Source organism: Battus philenor, unplaced genomic scaffold (genome assembly GCF_028537555.1).
Source record: "Battus philenor isolate CCGP_79_NKW_IND1 unplaced genomic scaffold, ilBatPhil1.0.hap1 SCAF_11, whole genome shotgun sequence".
Classification (NCBI taxonomy): domain Eukaryota; kingdom Metazoa; phylum Arthropoda; class Insecta; order Lepidoptera; family Papilionidae; genus Battus; species Battus philenor.
The window spans coordinates 12,646,290-12,667,187 of NW_027181673.1; the positions used below are offsets into that span (position 1 = coordinate 12,646,290).

General features: G+C 32.3%; 3 protein-coding genes across 3 annotated transcripts in view; 1 reads left to right on the top strand and 2 right to left on the bottom strand.

Annotated features, from left to right (window-relative positions):
* Positions 1-628: 628 nt before the first annotated feature.
* mael (maelstrom) lies at positions 629-12,837 on the bottom strand. Its single transcript, XM_068775156.1, has 12 exons — positions 12,490-12,837; positions 11,747-11,840; positions 10,801-10,908; positions 9,776-9,919; positions 9,098-9,328; positions 8,424-8,587; positions 7,956-8,099; positions 7,099-7,161; positions 6,492-6,558; positions 5,628-5,681; positions 2,763-2,837; positions 629-1,608 (listed from the first exon to the last, which is right to left on the bottom strand). Exons 1-12 carry the CDS (start codon positions 12,616-12,618, stop codon positions 1,556-1,558), a joined length of 1,326 nt encoding a protein of 441 aa, XP_068631257.1. The 5' UTR covers positions 12,619-12,837; the 3' UTR covers positions 629-1,555.
* A 2,914-nt stretch (positions 12,838-15,751) lies between these two features.
* On the bottom strand, positions 15,752-17,252 carry LOC137931664 (zinc finger protein OZF-like). The gene has a single exon (XM_068775143.1). It carries the CDS (start codon positions 17,180-17,182, stop codon positions 15,806-15,808), a length of 1,377 nt encoding a protein of 458 aa, XP_068631244.1. The 5' UTR covers positions 17,183-17,252; the 3' UTR covers positions 15,752-15,805.
* Positions 17,253-17,964: 712 nt separating this feature from the next.
* FucT6 (alpha-(1,6)-fucosyltransferase) overlaps positions 17,965-20,898 on the top strand; it is a 54,955-nt gene continuing 52,021 nt past the window's right edge. The window contains exon 1 of the mRNA XM_068772820.1: positions 17,965-18,104. The gene's annotated coding sequence lies outside the window, so the exon portion shown is untranslated. The remainder of the gene's footprint in view (positions 18,105-20,898) is intronic.

Here is a 20,898-nt window from a genome sequence, read left to right on the forward strand (position 1 = left end):
GGTGAAGCGGTTTTGGAGCGTCTGTAGAGCGTTGGTGTTGGTGGGAACGGCGTGCGCGAATACAACACTCGCGTAAGAGAAAACTGGTCTTACGCAAGCCTTGTACAAGTGCAGCTTGTGCCTAAGGGACAGTTTGCTTGAAGAGCAAATGATTGGGTAAAGCCTACTGAGGATGTGAGAGGCTTTTTTCCTGACTTGGCAAAGAACCGGCTACCCGCGAACGCGCGTTTTATGCGGCACTCTCTTTTAAAGTGTGCGAGAGGGACGCCAAATGGAGCACTCTCATTCGCACATATAAATAGAAGTAATTTTTCATAGAAATGTCTTTTTTTAAATATGCAACGGTAAATCGGTGACTAAAACAGCTGCCAACACTAAAAGGGTCCGAAATCATATTTATTTTTTTCACTGACATAAATTGTTACTATCATTTTCAGTCTTTGTATTATTGTTAATATTATCAGTAGTACTATCGGGAAAAATGTAACACTCGTAGTGTTACTAATACTACCAATACACATCAGTTTTATGCACGACATTTTCTAGAATCAATTTAGGGATTTTTTTTTTTAAAAATAAAATAACATGGAACATTTCTTTTAATTGATTTATTAGAATCATACTAGAATTAGAGTAGTAGCACATATGTCAACGTTGAAAAAAAGACTAGTACAAGGTACTTCGTGTTTGGCAAAAAGTCCACCATCACCAGTTTTAATCTTCATTCTGTGAAATATCTTGCCAGTATTTCAAGTGTACATTCAGTGAACCTGGTTTGTGCCTTTGAATGAAACAAAGGAACATACAATATATAATCTTATATTATCTAATTATACATCATAACTGTACATTAACATCAAATATTATAAAATAACGTAAACATTTTGGTATATCTTAAGAATAATGAAAGACAAACAAAACTTAAGTGAGATCAATGATTTCAATGTATTCACCAGACAGAGTTAATATTAGAAGATACACAACTTATCTCACTTATTAGTGATAAAGATGTGTTTACAGGCGTCAGGAGTTTGGGTGCTGCGTATGTATTTTCTTGGTCTTATGTTTAATGCCCTGAGTTTCTTTTCAATCTTTGACATTGTTTCTTGGGCGACCATGGCAGTACATCAAAATTTCGCTAACAAAAAGTGTAAGAAAGTATTTTTCATAAACGAGAAAAACACACCTTTAAAATAGGTAAAAGTATCCCATGTAAACGCATCTTTACCTCCTATAATCATCTGTGCCCTTCGCTCGCTTAACTTTGTCTGGTTTAAATAATGTAGTTGGTCAGGAATTGTGTATAAATTTTTTTTTTTTTTTATGATTATATTTGTGTCATCAAATAAGTAATGCTAATTTTTCATTAATTTACTTTGATAACTTAGTATGCTATATAATCTAATAATGAATAATAATCATTGGGTTCTTCCTTGGGGACCATTGAGTGTCAGCTGAAATGATTTAATCAGTTGGCGCTTTAAGTGGAATAAACATTAACAATAAACTTCTAGTAACAAATATACGTTGTTTCTAATTCTTATGATTAGTTACTTTATCCCTTATCAAATCTTAACTTATTAAAGCTACTGCTTAAGCTTCCTCGACCTGAAAGAAAAAAATGATGTATTGTGATTGACAAGACTAGGAGTATTGTTGTCTTTTGATTGTTTGCCGTTGTCTTTAACACTTATGCAATTCATACTACTATTAGGAAATAATGACGCAATAGTTTGCAAATTGGCACATGGCATGGTATCAGATGATGAAATAATTATGGAGCATGAGTTTTTAGATTATTGTGCAGAAAATTTTCCAGAATTTTTCAGAGGTTTGAGTCAGTATATTGTAAAAATGTGCAGTATGTTTTTAGATAGATGCCTAGCAAGGTATCAAAATGATACAATAAATATGAAATCATTTTGTAGATTAGTGTGCAAAAAATGTTCCAGAACTTTTCAGTAGGTTTAAGTCGGTATGGTGCAAAAATGTGCTGTATGTTTTTACATGGGTGCATAGCAAGGTATTAGAATGGTGCAGTATTTATGGAATAAGTTTGTAGATTAGTGCACAGAAAATGTTGCAGAATTGTTCAGTAAGTTTGAGTAAGTATGGGCGCGGGGAGGGGGGGTTTAATGTGCAGTATGTTTTAGATGAGTGCATAGCATTGTACCAGAATGATGCAAAAAAACGAAGTGAGTCTGCACAGCAATGTTATAGGATGGTTTAGTAAGTGTGGTAGCCCAGCGGTAGAGGATTGAGACTTGCGATCGTAGGACGCAGGTTCGATTTCCTAGATACATTCTTATGTATAATTCACACTTTGTGTGTTAATTATTTAAGATTGCTACTGCTTAAAAATATGTTTCCAAAGAATGGGCAGTAGTGTGACCATAATATCATACTGCGATCACCAGCTCGCCTACCAAGCGTAGTGATTACGACATATCCCACTTAGATATCTTTGAGGAGGCATATGCCTTGCAGTAAACATCTATGGGCTGAATCGAGGAATTATAGCAAGCTATGAAAGACGATGCAGAAAAGTGCAGTAGGTTTGCAGATGAATACATAGCAAGGTGTCAGGATGAAGCAAGTATATGTAGTAAGTTTATTAATTAGTGCACAGTTCAGGGTCTAGGATGGTTCTGGTCTGTGTAGAAAATCTTTAGTTAACTTGCAGTCAAGTATCTGTTGCAAAAAATTTAAGATAATGGCATTATAACGCATATATATTAATATATATACAAAAACACACTCACCACGTCCACGTCCTGCAGATAGCGTGGGGAAATTTGATTCCGTCAACTCTGGTGCCGGACGTATAATTTGGGAATCTGTAAAGAAAAAATAGGTAAATGGCCTTTATAAACGAATTTTTAATGGACTTTGTTATACTGTCGTTGACAAAACAAAGTCTAATAGATATTCATCATTTACTCTTATGTCCCCAAGACGTCGCAGAGGGCGTCTACAGTATGTCGCCATCCCAAGTGATCTTGAGCTTCAAGCTTTACTTCGTTCCACGTCATTCCAACTGCCTTCACAACTGTAGTGATCGTCCGCCGCCAGGTTTGCTTTGGGCAGCCACGTTTTCGCTTTTCTTGAACATGCCATTCCAGGGCTTGCCTCGGTATGTGATGAGGGTCCCTTCGGAGCGTGTGGCCTATCCAGTTTCACTTGCGGCGTTTGTTCTGCTGGTTGATCGACATTTCACCGCAGCGTTTCCACAGATCTACGTTGGAGACTTTCTCAGGCCAGTATATACTGAGAATACGTTGAAGATAGTATCTTTGGTGACATTCCACGTCTTGCATCCATATAGCAACACGGTTTCCATATTGGACCGAAATATTTTGAGCTTAACCCTTCTAGTCAGTTTCCGTAATTGCCATATAGAACGGAGCTATGCGAATGCTGCCTTTCCCTTGGCGATTCTCGAAGCGATTTCCTCTTCGGTCCCTCCTAATAGGTATGATCGCCTGCGAATTATGACTACAGACCGTTCGCGTTTTTTTTTCGCCACCGTTTAACTTTAACCTTCTAATTGCAGAAACCTATTTTGGGTAATAATTTTTTAATCGGTCTTTTTATTTTACTATTTATCCAATCTAACCCTTTCCTAACTTTCTATTTCGTATTGATATATACCTTGTTCCTATTTACATTTATTTTAGCTCTCTATACTTGTTAGTAATTTACTCTATTATTACGTCAATTTTTCTGTACTTTATCCTTCTGTGTGCTTGTTATTATTGTTTAAAATCTGGTAGATAATAACACTTCTTTGTAATTCTTTCAGACACTAATGAATATTAAAGTGAAACAATAGACTTACTCTGGCCTCGTATTGCAATTTTTTGTATGTTTACAATAATAATAATAAATTAAAAAATTATAGGACATCCGTAATATAACAGGTTGTCAAATATCTCCCTTCCGCTTTTTTGCTCTTTATTCAATGCTTTATAAAAAGTGTTACAGTGATCGGATTTAGTTCAAATATGCGCCGTTTTGTTCGATAATCTGTTTCCATCTAGACGGCAACTTCATAATACCTCCCTCGTAGAAGCCCTCCTCCTTATTTGCGAAGAACTCGGACAGCCGCTTTTCACAAACCTCTTTTGAGTTCAACTTTACACCACCAAGGGCGTTCGCCATGGACAGGAACAGGTGGTAATCACTTGGCGCAATGTCCGGGCTATATGGTGGATGTGATAAAACCTCCCATCCGAGCTCCCGTAGCTTCTGACGAGTCATCAACGAAGTGTGTGGTCTGGCGTTGTCCTGGTGGAACACTACACCTTTCCTGTTGGCCAATTCTGGACGCTTCTGGTCGATCGCCTGCTTCAAGCGGTCCAGTTGTTCGCCGTAGATGGTAGAATTAAGCGTCTGGCCATATGGGAGCAGCTCATAGTCGATGATTCCCTTCCAATCCCACCAAACACACAGCAAAACCTTCCTGGCCGTCAATCCCGGCTTGGCCACTGTTTAGGACGATTCACCGGCCTTCGACCACGACCGTTTTCGCTTGATATTGTCGTATGTGATACATTTTTCGTCGCCAGTCACCATCCGCTTCAAGAATGGGTCGAGTTCGTTCCGTTTCAGCAGCATATCGCAGGCGTTGATTCGGTCCAGAAGGTTTTTTTGCGTCAAATCATGCGGCACCCAAACATCAAGCTTTTTTTTGTATCCAGCCTTCTGCAGATGGTTTAAAATGGTTTGGTGACTAACTCCCATCTCCTGGGCGATGTCACAAGATGCCACATGCCGGTCTAACCCGATGTAGTCCATGATTTGATCGGTATTTGTCGTCACAGGTCTTCCGCCGGCTGGCTTATCCATGGTGTCGTTTTCGCCGGCTCTGAATCGTCGAAACCATTCCTCCGCGGTTCGAAGTGATAGAGTACCATCCCCCAAAACACCATTAATCTCACGGAACGTTTCTCTAGCGGATTTGCCTTTAACGAAGGAAATCTTTAAAATAGCGCGAATTTCGGCGTTAGTGAACTCCATGTTTACACGTCTATAACTGTTGAACGCAATATCCAAACTAATCATGCATAGCGTCGTTTTGTAGGTTATGTCAAGACCTTTCAAATTATGTATAGTATTGCCAGAGACGAGCTCTGTAGCGCTTTGTACATAGCCGCGAAATTCAAAAGACAAAAAGGCGGAAGGGAGATATTTGACAACCTATTATTTACAAGGCACTGCGAAACACAGGCAATACTAAAATTTCGACAGCAAAATATCTTAATCAAAAAACTAGATTTTTTTTAATAAAATTGCGCAAAACATAATTGGGATGCCATTTAAAAATTTTCAAAAAACATTACGTGTAAATTGACAGAAAAGGAGTATTATTATTCAATAAACGAAAATGTAAGTGTTAAGAAATAATTGGCAATGATGTCGTTTGATTATTTTATTTTTGTATAGTCTACATCTAATTGAAAGTTTATGAGAAGACTTTCTTCTTGCTTTTTCTTAACAACTATAACAACTTGCGAGGCAGAGTAAAGTTATAAATAAAACATATAATATACACATATATGTGTGGGTGTGTATATATATTCCCTAAGCCTTAATCACTACTTAAAATATCATTTAGTTAAACTTACAGTCCGTCTTTGGCAGACGCAGAGGTTGATGAACCCTCTTTTCCCTTTTCACTTCTGAAACATTAAAATTATAATTGATACTAAATTGATAATGAAAACAATGTTGGAAAAATTATAGAATAGGACAGAATTATAGAACAGATCTTAGTTAGTTTTCTTAAAATATTTAGACATTGCCTTTTATAAAGGGCAATGGAGATAAAGATTTTTATTGAAGGATCCATTGAATTAACTAAATAAAGTTACAATTATTAATTTATATTTGATTTTCATTTTACATTATTTAGATTATTATTAAAAAGATATATTTTAAAATGAAATCAACATTTGAGTCAATTTTCTTTGTAAAACATTGCGTTATAATAAAAAAAATAATAGCACATTGGACAGCATAGGCAAAGATAGCCAGGATGACCTATCTTGGCGTGGCCCATATCCAGGGACTTTAACTATGTCTTCGGTTAAACTGCTGAGGGGTCATGGTCACCATTCAAGAACCTTTCGGACCCAACGGCTGTCAGTTGCTATGTGCCACTTCAGACGAGCAATTCTTCAAGCGACGTCAGTGACTTCGGTTCTTCTACCAAATCTCGATTCGATCATGCAGCGAAGCACCGATCATAGTCCTCTCCATTGTCATCTGGGTGATCTTGAGACTTCTTTTATTCTCACATTAATTGGATAGTACTGTACTACGATAATCAAAACAAAAAATGGTTGCATTACCATCAGAGATGTGCGAGGATGTGTATGGAGGGTTTGTTTTTTAAGAACCAATAGTATCACACTACTTTACCCAGCGCCACTAAACGCAGATAAGTGAATAATGTTATGTTTTTGATAAAAATGAATAAAAACACTGACCGCTAATGCCGCTCTTCAATGAGGAATCAGAGTCGTTTATCATAGATGAATTGCAAGGTGGTGGCTCCTGTAATGAATTCATAAAACATTATACACCTGGTAGACCACTAACTGTTTTTAACACATTTATGACGGCTTTGCAATTTATTACCCACACCCATAGACTGGGGTTGATTTGCACTTGCAAAGGCGACTGCATTGTGGAAAGATTAGTATGTTTGATGGTTTAGAAATTATTAAAATAAAACTATAAAATATGTGTATTGAAGTAACATATAATGGCACATGTATATGCCAACATTCCTAATAATACTTGCCGGTTAGTTAATTATGATCGGTGTTTGGATTGCTCCAATTTTATGTTAGAATAATAATAATAATTATTCACACTAGAAATTCAACTAGTAAATTTACTATGCATTGAAGTTCCTCCGGCTGAAATTATGAAGCAAGCCAGATGGCTAGTTTTAAACAGTTTGTCGTTTCAGTCCCATTGTCCAAAAATAACGTAGTATTCAAATAATGGCTGAATGAACTCTCATTCCATCATCACATTATCAAGCGTTAGTTACTTATACTAAAAAAAATATTTAAAAAAATTAGTCACCGCAAAACTAGCAATGGATGGCGGGATTCTTCCTTTTTTCTTCTCCTTTATTGTAATAATACCCTGAAATTGATATTAATCATTCATAACCTATTTCTATATAATATAGAAACAATACAAAATTTTAAAAATCTTTGCATTAAAAATGTACATATATAGTTGAAGCCTTTATTATTTAAAAATTCAAAGTATCTTAGTATACAAGTAGAAATTTGTACACACTTTTGACACTCTAATATTTTTACATTAAAAGTAGTAAGATATCATAGGCTTGGAATGCTGATATGCTAATAGCTGACCAAAACCTTAACCATTGTTCTTTTAAACAATTTTTATCTGTACATTATAATATCTAAAATCTCTTGAATGGTATAATAAGATTAATTTAACTATATATTTTTAGTTTTAGATTTATAACTAAAAGGAAGGAAGGTTTTAGATATCTTTTTGAACTTAAACATGCAAGTGTATATAAGATCTAAATTCAATAAGCATTTTCAAACTGGACATTTCATTACAGTGTACACCAAGTTTTTCACGAAAGAACATGTATATCAATTCTCTAGGATTTGTGTATATATATATATATATATATATATATGTGTATGTATGTATGTATATGTATAAATATTATAAATCAATAGAATTCTTTAATCTTGTTTTGAAATAAATGAACAGTTATTTATAGAATACCTCATCCAGTAGCCAGCCTCAAATAGCAGCTTAAACAAAGCAACATTATTAACTAAAATCAGATTTAATATTATTGAAAGATTAAATTATTCTTAGTTGAATGATAAAAATAATGAATAGTAAAACAATTTTAATAATATAGAAAGTTAAGTGACAATACATACATCCATATCAAAGTCCAATGGCAGATGTTGACCAGGAACCAAATCTATCCCGGCAATGGGACAGCAACTGTCCAGTATTGTAAATGTCATACGTTTCACTTTGGCCAGAGTGCAATTAATTGATTTATCAGCCTCTTCATGATGCTGTAAAAATATTTAAACAAAAACATGAATACAATAAATTAAGGTAAGAGACATAGCTTAACCTATTTAAAGATTTAAAAAAAAATATATGTACACCTCTTTAAATTGAAAATCCAATTATTCTTATTTATTTCCTTTTTTTAAATCCTATACTACCTGCACAACTATTAACAAATATTTACTACCTCAATCATTATTGGACAAAGTATTCCTCTATGAGTTATTAGTTTTATTCTCAAACATAACTAAACATGCATCAAAAATGCTGACAGAACTAAAGATATACAATAGCAGGTTTATAAATAAATAAATAAATTCCTGTACCTCACATCCTAACCCTGGAGTATATTTAAAAAGATCCTTCTTAAGCTGCGACAGGGCGAGTGATTCTTTTGGGAAGCCTTCGTTCCCACGCGTTTTAATAATATTAATTAAATTATAAAATAATGTATCCAATCTATATATTCGAAACAGAGTTTCGTCTTCAGCTGAAAATAAAACATTTTATGATTATAGTCAATGTAACTTTACACCTTCTATTCATTGTATATGTAGGGGTAGTCATAAATTCAATAGACTAACCATAAGCTTCGCTGCTTCAAGGGATGGTTTTAACAGTTACTATTTTGTCTATTTATTTTATAATTTTTTCTTCCTAATACAAATAAACGTAAGTAGGAATATAATAAAGAGGATACAACATTGTGTGTAAATTATTTCCAAGTTAATTAGACATACTGACATGTACTCAATGACTTAAAACCATGACCTACTAATATATAGTAGGTCATGGTTTTAATTCCAGACAGGCACAGATTAATATTCATTAAATAACATAAACTCATAAAATATTATAAGAGTAAATGTTGTAGAAAAGTCGCATATCAAATATCATGTAAACTTTTACAACAAAAACATTCCACAGAGGGCCAGTCTGGGACACATCCATAAAAACGTAAAATGTATATGCCATAAGAAATAATAATAAATAAACCTACCTGCCCTGTTACACATCTGAAGAAAAAAATCCTTAACAGGTAACACCATGTTGGGCATAGTGAAGATTGGTGGAAGAACATTTGAGTTGGTGTTCTTTTGTTTTAAATAGTCAATAATGTTAGCTAGGATCTGCATGTAATTGCTACGAGGTACATTTTCATCTGGCATGTCTAAGCCAAGTTCCATACAGCCTTGTTTTACATCATATGCATACCCAAGAGGTATTGAACCTGTTATTAGAAAATATCAATTAAAAAACTAATTTGCTAAAATAGACACAGAATGTATTATTAGGGGAACTGGAAAGTAATGTAACTTTCAAAGTTAAATTCACACTGCTACATTTTTAACAGGTTTTTATTTCTAATCAACAATATATTCGCCTTTGTTATCAACAACCTTTTGCCATCTAATATACAAATTGTCAATGCCGGAGCAGTAAAAATCGATCAGTTTTTCTGTAAAATATGTTGACAGAAACGACATTACTTTCTGGGTCCCCTAATGCTTTCAATTCCCAACTAAAAAAAGGTCTATGATATTTTGTGGAATTTTATCATATATGTTACACTCATACCTATGAAGGACTTGTTAAAACGAAATTTAGTTCTTGTAAAATCAATTGTATTGTAGTTAAAATCAGTATGACTAATGATGAAACTGACTATGAAATGTACCTGGATTAATAATCTCATGGTAGTTGTCTTTGATTCCATCCTTTATATTAAATCTTAGCACAGTACTTTCTCCGATAACATATTGAGTACTTGTTTTGCAGTAATAATTCACATCCATAACATAGAAATCTTCAGTGAGTATATCTGAAACAAATAAATGTAATATTAATTGCTCGAACTAAAAAATGCTTCAGCTATGCTATATGTTTTTATACTGTCTATTTAAACGAAGCTAAACAGTTTTGTATATAATATCAAAGTTTTATCATTTATAAAACTTTGACAAAGTTCATATGGACCAGTTCAGCTCTGGGGCTTGAAGTGTAACTTATAAGCTTAATCCAGAGATCACAACTTTATCCTCAAGCAACTGTCCAACACTCCATGATTTCTGAGACACATAGAATTACACAAACATTTAGAGATAATAACAGTAGAGCAAGAAATTAAAGCTGTACCATGAAACATAGAGACTCGAAAGTCATTCTAACAATTAAATGGTGCAACAGACCATTCCCAATTTTGGCCATTAAAAGCAATAATTAAATATAGAGACATTATTTGTGGTGAATTTACTGTAACAGCACCTTTACTTTCTATTTCTTTTCAAAGTATGTCAACTTATTGCATTAAATTAAAAATAAAAAAGTATTAGTGTTCTAACTTCTTTCACACCATAGCCAGTAAAATTACTAGGATAATGAGATTCACCATCCAATGTTATAGTGATACTAAGTTGAATGCATGAATAATAATTAATAAGATTGCATTTGAAGTGTTTGAAGTTATGCTATTAGCCGATTTAGGCTTTGTACAGCTTCATATAAATTGAGTCTGCGGAAACAAGAGGTCGGTGGACAAAAAAATTATGCTGGGTGATCATACTCCAGTTACAACAAAGACGCACGCAAGTAGAGGAACTATACCCATTTAGGTGTATATTGTAGTAAATGAGAAGTAGTGTAAGTTATGCAAAGCGAAGAGTACTCGACGGTCTGCGGGTTAAATTAATAGGAGACACTTACTTCCTTGAATGCAGCTGAGTGCAACCATGTTCTTAATATCCTCAATCTCTGCTTGTTGGGCATTCTGTATTTCCATTTCTCTCTGTTCTATCTCAGCAAAAGATATACCTAAAACATATATAACAATAAATTTAATGTCCTAAGATTTTAACAGAATGTTATTTGTATTTAAGAGTCAATAAAAGTAAATTTCAAAAGTATGTTTTACATGAATAATTTGATGTTTATTTCATGTTAATTTTTGTATTTAAAAATATCACATTTTAATAGTTGCTATTTCATTCTATAAGAAAACAAATAAAAAAGAAAACCCAAAATTTGCTACAGCCATTCTTGAGTTATTAATGGCGTAACCAACATAACTTTGGTAATTGTAGATAGTGATTAAATCATTAAATCATGTTTTGAGGGTTTAAGGTTGCACCTCACAAAGGACACCTAGTCTAAGACCTCTTTTAAAGTAGCAAAGGTAGAGTACTTCTGAAGAGCTTCGCCACAGGCCACTAAATACTACTATTAATTATCAAATTGCAAGGCTGCCGAGCTTTAACATTGCTCTGGTGGATGCTCCTTGGAGTGGCTTAAGTTCCCCCACAAGGGGGCCTCAGTTTGGGCTATCAGTCATAGAAATGACTTGCTTAGTATTCTGACACAAGTGCGTCTGAGAGGGTGGAACCACAGCTTGGTTTGATCAGTTGCTATTTCCTGGCTAATATCACTAATACCATTTCAGAAAGTGTTAGCACTGGGTGAAAAATTCTTCAGCAACACTTCTATCTTGTATGATGGGAAGTCTGACAAAACAAACAATCTCATTTCATTTCCAAAGAGACTGGTTGGTTTTTGAATGGCAATGTGATTTCTTAGCTTGGTAATAAGTTTAGGTAAATATATAACTGATTACCCGACTTATGACCTTGATGAAATGTGACATTGAAAGATATACCTGTTGATGTGTATTTCTTTTCAGGGACACCAAGTTTTTGTTTAGCTTTTCTTGCCATTTCCTCAAACTTTGCTCTAACTGCTGGTGATGCTTGCTTTAAACAACAAACAAGTCATCAATTACATTAAAATTATACACTTACATTTTGCTATGAACAAAAGCAGTTTGCCTATGAAAACAGAGCACTTGACATCCCTAGAAACAGCTAAGGGAAATTCATTATTTATTTCAATGTATTTGTTTTATATACATAAACCTATTTCATTTATATATTATATATGTAAATGCCATATTTTAAGGGGACCAAAAAGTAATGTCGCCTTCTTAAGATAAATTCACACAATGAACAATATATTCACCTCCGTTATCAATAACCTTTTGCTAACTAGTATACAAAATTTGCCATGCTTGATTAGTAAATATCAATTGGTTTTTCTGTAAATATGTCAACAAAAACGACATAACTCTCCGGTCCCCCTAATACATAAAAAAATGGCGGAAGATGATATGGTGAAAAAAATTAAGATCTGACTGTTTCCAAGAAAACCCTCAAGCTTAATGACCGTAAAGAAGTTAAGCTAAGTGACTTTAGTGCTTTGTGTCATCAAGTCCAGAAATACTGTAAATATTCATAGGCAAACAGTCTTTACCCAAAACAAAATGTAAGCCTACACCAAAGATGTAAGGTGAAGTAGTGAGCTGAATAAGAAATTGTTAACTAAGTAGTTTCAAGATGCGTTTACCTTCCAACTGGGGTCTGCTGCAATAGCAACTTTTGCTAAATTTTCATATTCAATACCCTTTTCTTTCTCTTGTTGTTTGAAATCTAACATGTAGAAATAAAAAGCGTTCTTTGGAGGTTTTTTCGGCATTTTATTACTTATTCGACTCTAATACAAAGTTGAGCAGTTTGCTTTTTGAATTGTACAATCCAAATACTATTTAACCTTTACCACAATTGCCCAGGCAATACAAGTTTTCGATGTATCGAATGAAATGTGTAAAATAATATTCCTCGGTGTTTACTGAAGTATTCAAAATTGTGAAAGAAGTATTCTGGTTGAATTAGAATTCATAGGGATTGCTACTACTATCCGCGTACCAATAAAAACCGTCCATAAATGACAGAGGAATGCTAAATAAAAATAACTAAAAAAAAATTACCAACTTAAATTCATAGATCTAAGTAATTGAACATTCAAAATGTACAAAATAAAAAAAACTGTTAAACTTACATTACTACATAATATTTTATTTTAAGAGTTTTGATAATGTTTTTTGCATAATTATCTCAAATAAATTATTTTACAAGGTGTGGCGTTTACACTGTACTCCTGTTTACTACGGCCAAAATTGTTTTATTTTAAACCATACTTGCATACAAAGAGTGGTTTAACATAAAAATAAGCAAAATCAAAAGCCGACTCAAATCCTAACCCGCGAGAATAAAATAAAAGTTTGTATGCTACTAAGGTTGTACTGAATATTTTCTAGTTTTCGTTATGAAATAGAAATTATTTTAATTCACACAATGGAAATGAAGTAGAAGGAAATTCGTAACGTAAAACTGAATAATTCATCGCTTAAAGAATCGATATAATTATTTTGTGAAATATTCAAAAACCTAGCTGGATTTGTAATATCACTTCTTATTTAACTTCACTTTCGTTGATTAATAATCCAATAAGGCATGAGATATGTTGTTTCCTATTATACTTTTTACTATATGAAAAACCTTAGTAAACTGTATTGAAGAGATATTGCAAAACTTGGAACAATTCGATAAGGAAAATATTAATTTACTTTAAAAAAAAGTTTTAACTGGAATTTACCTATTACTTGGCCTTTTATAGACATAACAATCATATAGATGGTAATCAATAAAATATTTCTACAGCATTTAATTGCTACTATTTCCTACAATTGAATCTTCCTCTAGATGATTGTATAATTAACATACTAAATTCACTTAAAAATCCTACGAAATATCCTCCGTTACCGAAACTGGTTCCCGCTTTATCATGTATTGGACTTCTTAGCGTTTTCCGCGCTTGGCAGAGACTAAGAAGTAAGGTGTGCTTTCAATTGGAATAGTCGGCTTCTTATCGCTCGTCGAGATGTATAATCGACTATAGTTATTGAGGCCGCTGGTGTGTAGGATAAAATTGCTAATAATCTACTACATAGCGACAAAAGAGCATCATCACCTTTGCAATTTCGACATATATAAAGAATATACGAGCAGTGTTCTCTCAATTAAAATATAAAAACTTGCGAATAAACAGAGGACAGTTATTTAAAAAGAATAATGTCAATTATAAGTGGTTAGGTGTAATGCTTTCTAAGGTGTTAGTAATCCTAAATTGATTGAGCTGAGCTCAGCTTTCTGGGGTACTCTACGATCGGAATTAATGTCATGATTATGTCTGCCGATAAACTCCCATTGCAAGGCATTGACGTCATCCAGTGACCTTAACTAAATAATAATGATTGATAATCTGAATGCGAAACGAGTATTGACTCATAACGCAAGCAGACGTTCTTTGTGTTGGACCCTAGAGCAAACTTAAAGCACCTACCCAAGCAACATAAGAATCATGTGGCCAATTAGCCCAGCAAAATGTGTGATGTAGCGTCTTGATCTAACATTATTTGGGTAGCTTTTAAGCTTATTCACTAAAAGAGAAATAAAGACCTCAGTATTCTGCTAACTACAATTCATGAAAACTAAAAGTCGAAAGGCAATCAGTGATTTTCCATCACAAAAAATAAATAGAATTTGTGGTTTGTAATGATTTATTTTAAAATATATAATATCACCAGTCTTATCATCAATTCAGTTATTGAATGTCCATAGTTAGAAAGAAAGATAATCTAAAAGATATAAATCTAAAAGATATACAATGGAACCAGTTGACAGGGCTTCCTCCCAACTCTAAAAAGGTCGTGCATCCTCCATACCAGCCAATGTCCTATGCTGCTCATGGCTGTTTGTGGTCTTGTAGGAATCTGGCTGCCACTGATGATTAATTAATTTTTGCAATGTCTTGTGTAGTATATATGGTTTGATATGATGGCTTATAAAGAAAAGTACTTTTGAAGATAATTTTGTGAATGGATAACTATATTTACTATTAAAAATATGTCTACAAACTACAAATTTTTATTTTTCCTTTTATTAGGCTGCCATATCTATTAAGTACCTCCATAAAACAAAGGCATCACAAAACTTATTTTAGAATCGATTTTTTGTTTAACAATACTATTAGTGGCAATAATAATGTACTGCTACTAAAAAAAAACCTGGCTGCAAAACGTGAAAAATAATATGCTTCTTTGTAACTCATTGAATGCCTCATGTGTTATTATTTAGAAGAAAGGAACTCAAGGCCAATATTCATTTAATTTTCCAACCTCATGTAAATGCATGTAGGGTTAGTAGGAGAATGAGGGAACTTCTTAGTTCTGTACTCCTGGTCTGTCATAGTTATGGGGACAATGTATGGTTTCTTTCACTGGCGCATGCCATCCTCTTTTTTTTAATAGAGCAGAAGATTATTATGCATGCATCAGGGGCTATAGGTAATGTATACACCATTACCTTGCTTTGCGTGTTACGTTTTTAATTTGTACATATCTTTAATTTTACATTGAAAAAAAAAAAGCTGTCCAGTAAACATTGGGCCAATTTTAGTAAAAGAAAGATGTACATTTATAGCCAGATATAGACTCGTCAGACAGTGATCAATTTTAATTTTGTTTTTCATAAATTAATGGAATAGTTTATTTTGTTCCAATTGAAAACATTTTCTTTGTTTATATTTAAATAAAATTTTGTTATTTCTGTTTTTAAACGCTTACTTTGTTCAATTTTCTGTTTTAAAAACTAATATAATCTGAACCCTGAACATATCTTTTACATGGTTTGCAATAGAAAATTTTATTTCACTTTGCATTGTTTCAATTTGTTATTTTTTTTTTAAACATTACTATGACGCAACATGAAATATTGGTGTGTATTATATCTGTATAAAGGTTTAAGGGCATATTTTAATTTCATTATTGATTTAGATTTTCTTTATGTGTTCCAATTTTATGTCGAGCAAGATCATTCTTTCTATAAAATCCCCTTGAACATTTATCACATGGAAATGGTATCCCTGTTTCATGCAGTTTTGCTTTATGAAAATCAAGCATTGGTTTGGTGGGGAAAGCCATTGTGCATTCACTGTAAGAACACTTAAATTTTTCTTTGTTTTTATGCTTAAAATTAAAATGATGTGCCAATGCTTTCATTTTAAAGAAACTGCTACTACAGAGCTCACATTTCAATGGTCGCTCCCCAGAATGTTTCCATGTGTGTACCTCAATGTTTGCTACATGCTTTGAGCACACAGTGCAATAGCCAGACTTAGAGGAATGTATCCTTTCCATATGAAGTTTCAAATTTCCTTTGACATTAAATGTTTTCCCGCAATGGTTGCAGACAAAGTTATTAGGATTAGAGTGTATTTGCAAATGTTTTTTTAAATTGTTTCTGTATTTGAATGGAGCATTACAGATAGTGCATGAATATTTTTTCTCATTTGAGTGAACATTTATATGCATTTTTAATTCCTCTTTTGTGTAAAATGTTTTATTGCAAGTTGAGCAAGAGAAGTTTTTGACTCCTAAGTGTCGTTTCTGATGACGCAAAAATGCACTAATCTGTGTAAATCTTAATGGACAGACTTTGCATGTGAAGGGTGTTTCTCCAGTATGAATGCGCAGGTGTGCTTTTACATCATTCTTGGAGAAGAAACGTTTTCCACAGCTTTCACAAATAAAATCACGAGATCTTAGTATTGGTGAATGATATTTATCTTTATGTCTTTTTAAGCTTACCTTATCCCTATATGTTTTATTGCAACATTGAAAATTATCTAAAGTTCTTACTGTGTGTGTTTTCATATGTTTAATTAGATTAGAATTACTGACACAATAATGAGCACAAATAGTACATTGAATTTTTGACGCTTTTTCTTCGAAACTTTTGTCAATTATGTGTTCTCTCTGAATCTCATGTTCTGTTTTTGGTTTATCTTTAAGATTTTGGGTGCTATCAAGGGAATCATAATTTTCGTTAAAATTGTGAGGAGAGTCATCGCATTCTAGTTTAACGGAAATTGCGGAAGAAACAGATTCAAAATTTACATCTTTTGGTAATCTTAACATTTTGTCAGAAGTGTGACACTTGAGCGCAAATTTATATGATTTTGCAAGTTCTTTTTTGCATGTATCACATATAAGTGTCGGAAGGCCGTCATTTTCTGTAATGCGTATATTTCTGCAGCACAACAGTATCTGGTCACAAAGATTTACTCCATCAACGTTCTCAAATATACTCGAAGAACCGGTATTAATGCAACAGAGACGACAAATATCTTTATCAAACATTATTTTTTTGCCTTGAAAGTTTTATTTACTTTAACTTCATTTCTCTGCATTTTACATTGCATGCAAAAACATTTTCTTGAAACCTAGATTATCAAAACAACAATGTTTATCTGTTTGACGTAAAGATATCTTTATAAATAAAACGTGGCTATGACTACGAGCTTTCGATCACCTTATTGTGTTAACGCATCTTTAATTCAACGGTAACCAATAAGACATGCGATTAAATGACAATACGATTACGTTAAAAAATACGATTACATTAGAAAAATGTTGATATCGATAGGGTATCGAGAGGCCCCAAAAACGAAGCAATAAATAGAAAAAATGATATATTTTGGGTTAAAGGTTTTATCCGGCTAATCAAAATAATCAATCAATCAATTAATGAACATTTGTACAACATGGTCTTAGTTACATTTTGTTATCCTAATTACTGTTTAATACAAAATTTAGGAATATGTACATTTAATATTTAAAAGTAGGTGATGCAATTTTTTTATATTACGGTCCATGTAAAGTAATTGTTTAAGTATTAATTATGATTCACTGTAAAATTTGTAGAAAATGATAATGTAATATACTTTAAGTAATTATTAAAACAAATCTTGACAAAACTTTGTGAAATTAAAATTATTGTTAGTAGTGAAGCGATCAAGTACTATGTTATGGTAAAATCTTACCATAAAATATTTTGGTAAGATTTTTATCTACGTTATGGTCACACTGTCGAAAAAATCAGCACACTGTCATTCGTTACTGCTGAGTGTGTCTGTTTTTTTTATGATGATCGTGATTATTTGAAAAAAAATATATAATTTTAAATTATTTATTGTTGCTTTTCTTACTGATATAGTGAAATTCTGTGTTTGTAATATAGATTAACTTTTTATTCAAATAGATTTATCGTGCAGCGAAAAAGGTGAGTTGTTATTCGATTTCTTTTACCAATGATTACTATTTTATTAATTATAGTAGTTATTTAATATACCTATTATGAGAGTGAAAATGAATTATGTTTTTTATTGAACTTTTACTTATATTTTTATGTCGAATTGTATTCTTGTTATAGTCTTGACGGTAAATTGATTCATTGTATTGGAAAGATTCGATCTAAATTGTTAGTATCCGGAGTGATCCCGACGATCGAGTTTATTTCTAATATTAAATGATTACCGTTCCATTTGTGATGTATATAGTTGACAGTAAAGATTTTTCTATTGGAAAATAAATATTTTTTTTAATAAAATTTTTATATTAAAATCTAATTCTAAGACTATTTTAAAATATTTTTTTAATTAAGCTGTTAATTTATAACGTTTGCGATACATTAAAAAAAAACTGGAATATTCAATTACTTAGCATTTATAACAGCTTGTTAAAAGGTATATATTACTTGTATAGTTACCTTCTCTGTTAGTTTTTTTACAGGTTAAAATTAACCAAGTTACAAAAACAATTATTGTCTTACACGGTCCTACAATACAGAAGTTGCTATAAGTAACATTGTGCCAATGAAGTAACATTGCATAATGGATTGTATTGTACAAGTTTAGTAAACAAATGCATCCAGAGATTTCTATTGTAGTACAGATTTTTTTTAATTGTCTTTTATGCCTGGGTATGTATCTTATGCTCCAGTCATAGTCGAGTTATTAATAATTGGAGATTAAATATTATGGTACTTATTTACATAAAGTAATTTTTCGGGTAAAAATTATGGAAGTAACTTCAATGAGTTCATCTTCATTTCAGTGGTAGGATATCTAATGTTGAACATGGGCCTATAAGGATAGGTAGGAAGCAGCCTGCATCAAGTTTATTCTGATGACTTTAACAAGGTTGCCTGTCTGCGTACCTTGTAGACCAAAAACCTTTGCTGCATTTGCTAGTCTGTAGTCTCAACCCTAGAATCTCGAGGTCATTAATGGTGGTCATTAATGAGTTATTAATTAATATAACTTTATAAAGAACTATTTTCCAATTTACAGTCTTTATCACTTTTGCATTTGTATCATGAAATTTATTCTATAAATAGGTGTTATTTTATTAAACGAACCATTTAGATAAGTATTTAAATATCCATTGGTAATAAAAAAGACAATGGTTAAATTAAATTTAATGGCATTATTCTTATCTAACTATATTGGAAAATTATATATGTTCATATCATCATCATGTTATCCGTTGGGCGTCTACTCTAATGATAGGCCAACCAGGGATCACTACAATGACCAGTCTTGCACAACCAGAATACAGTGACTTTTTTTTTAATTATATATCTATTTGTCACTGTAAACCTTGTACTGCCAAAGTTTTAGCCTGGTATATTCTAATAAAAAAATAATTTAACTTACATCAAAACGATCACCTTATACAAGGTGATTGTAAATAGTTGTAAAAGCTTTATGTTATTTTTGGTTATAAATGAGGTGTACATTCACCACTGCAAAGATTTTTCATATAAAACTAATGACCCTGTATAAATCCTGTGTAAAAATATGCAAACTTATAGCTATATAAGAGTGATATCTTTTCGAACAACTGACAATTTTAAATAATCTTCTAATAAATTCACAAATTATTCTTTCTAGTTTCTGGTATAACAAATATTTATTTCAAAATTTTGTCAATTGGTTTTGTGTTATAGGCAAATAAATTGAAGGGATGTTTTCTCCCATACATTAACTATAATAAGTTATGTATTAATAATTCTCATTTAACAGGTATTATCATAGTGGTTTTAATTCAATATTATGGAAAATTCTGTATTCTGATTGAAATATGTCTTCTTATAATTAATATCTGTTTTCACTAAATATGAAGAAAGTCCTAATATATTTGTGAATGTTTATATATATATTACAAATGATACAATGACAATATTAACGCATGAAATTTTAACCCTATTGTGAAATTGTCTTATACATTACAGCATTATAAACTGTTACTACAGGAGATGAAGGTTAGAAAACTGTTTATGTCCTTTTTTCATCCTATTTATAATATTTTATTCAATTGTCTTAGGATATTGTACAATTCTTAACAAGGCTTGTTAATGTTAATGGACAAGGTTTTTTGCTTCTTCTTATTTATTATCCCACAAGGTCTACATTCTCTTGACATCTACAAGATTAAGAGATTTAACCCATTGCATGTTAGATAAATAATTTTTCAGTTTGAATTTATAATTATTGTCCATAGACAATACATAAATTTTTCGAAAATGCTTCGGCCATTTATACTGTAATAATTCGAAATAAACAAAAGATTAATTTTGAATTTGGAAGTTGTCATTTTTATGTGAATCTTAATTGTGTTTTTTTTAATTTTCGCGCCAATATATTTAAAATATTTTGTGATAATAAAAAGCAGTGGTGATACAGAGAATCGAATAACTGTGACTGCACTTCATAACATAATATGATGTCAAATACAATTTTTAAAATGCTCCTGCTAAAATCTATTTTGATATTAAAATGGAGTGAGGTCCATAACGAGAACCAAATCGCTGTGATTACATTACATGAAGTAGGTATATTGCCAAATACAATTTTAAAAATCCTCCATACGTTTGATATTTGTTATATGTTTGTATACCTGGCTATTGATAGATACAATGAAACCTCCTCTGTTTGTAACAGAAAAAGATGTGGCCGTCCCCATAATGTTCTTACGAAAAAGGTGATCAAAGCAGTGACGGAAATAATGGTAAG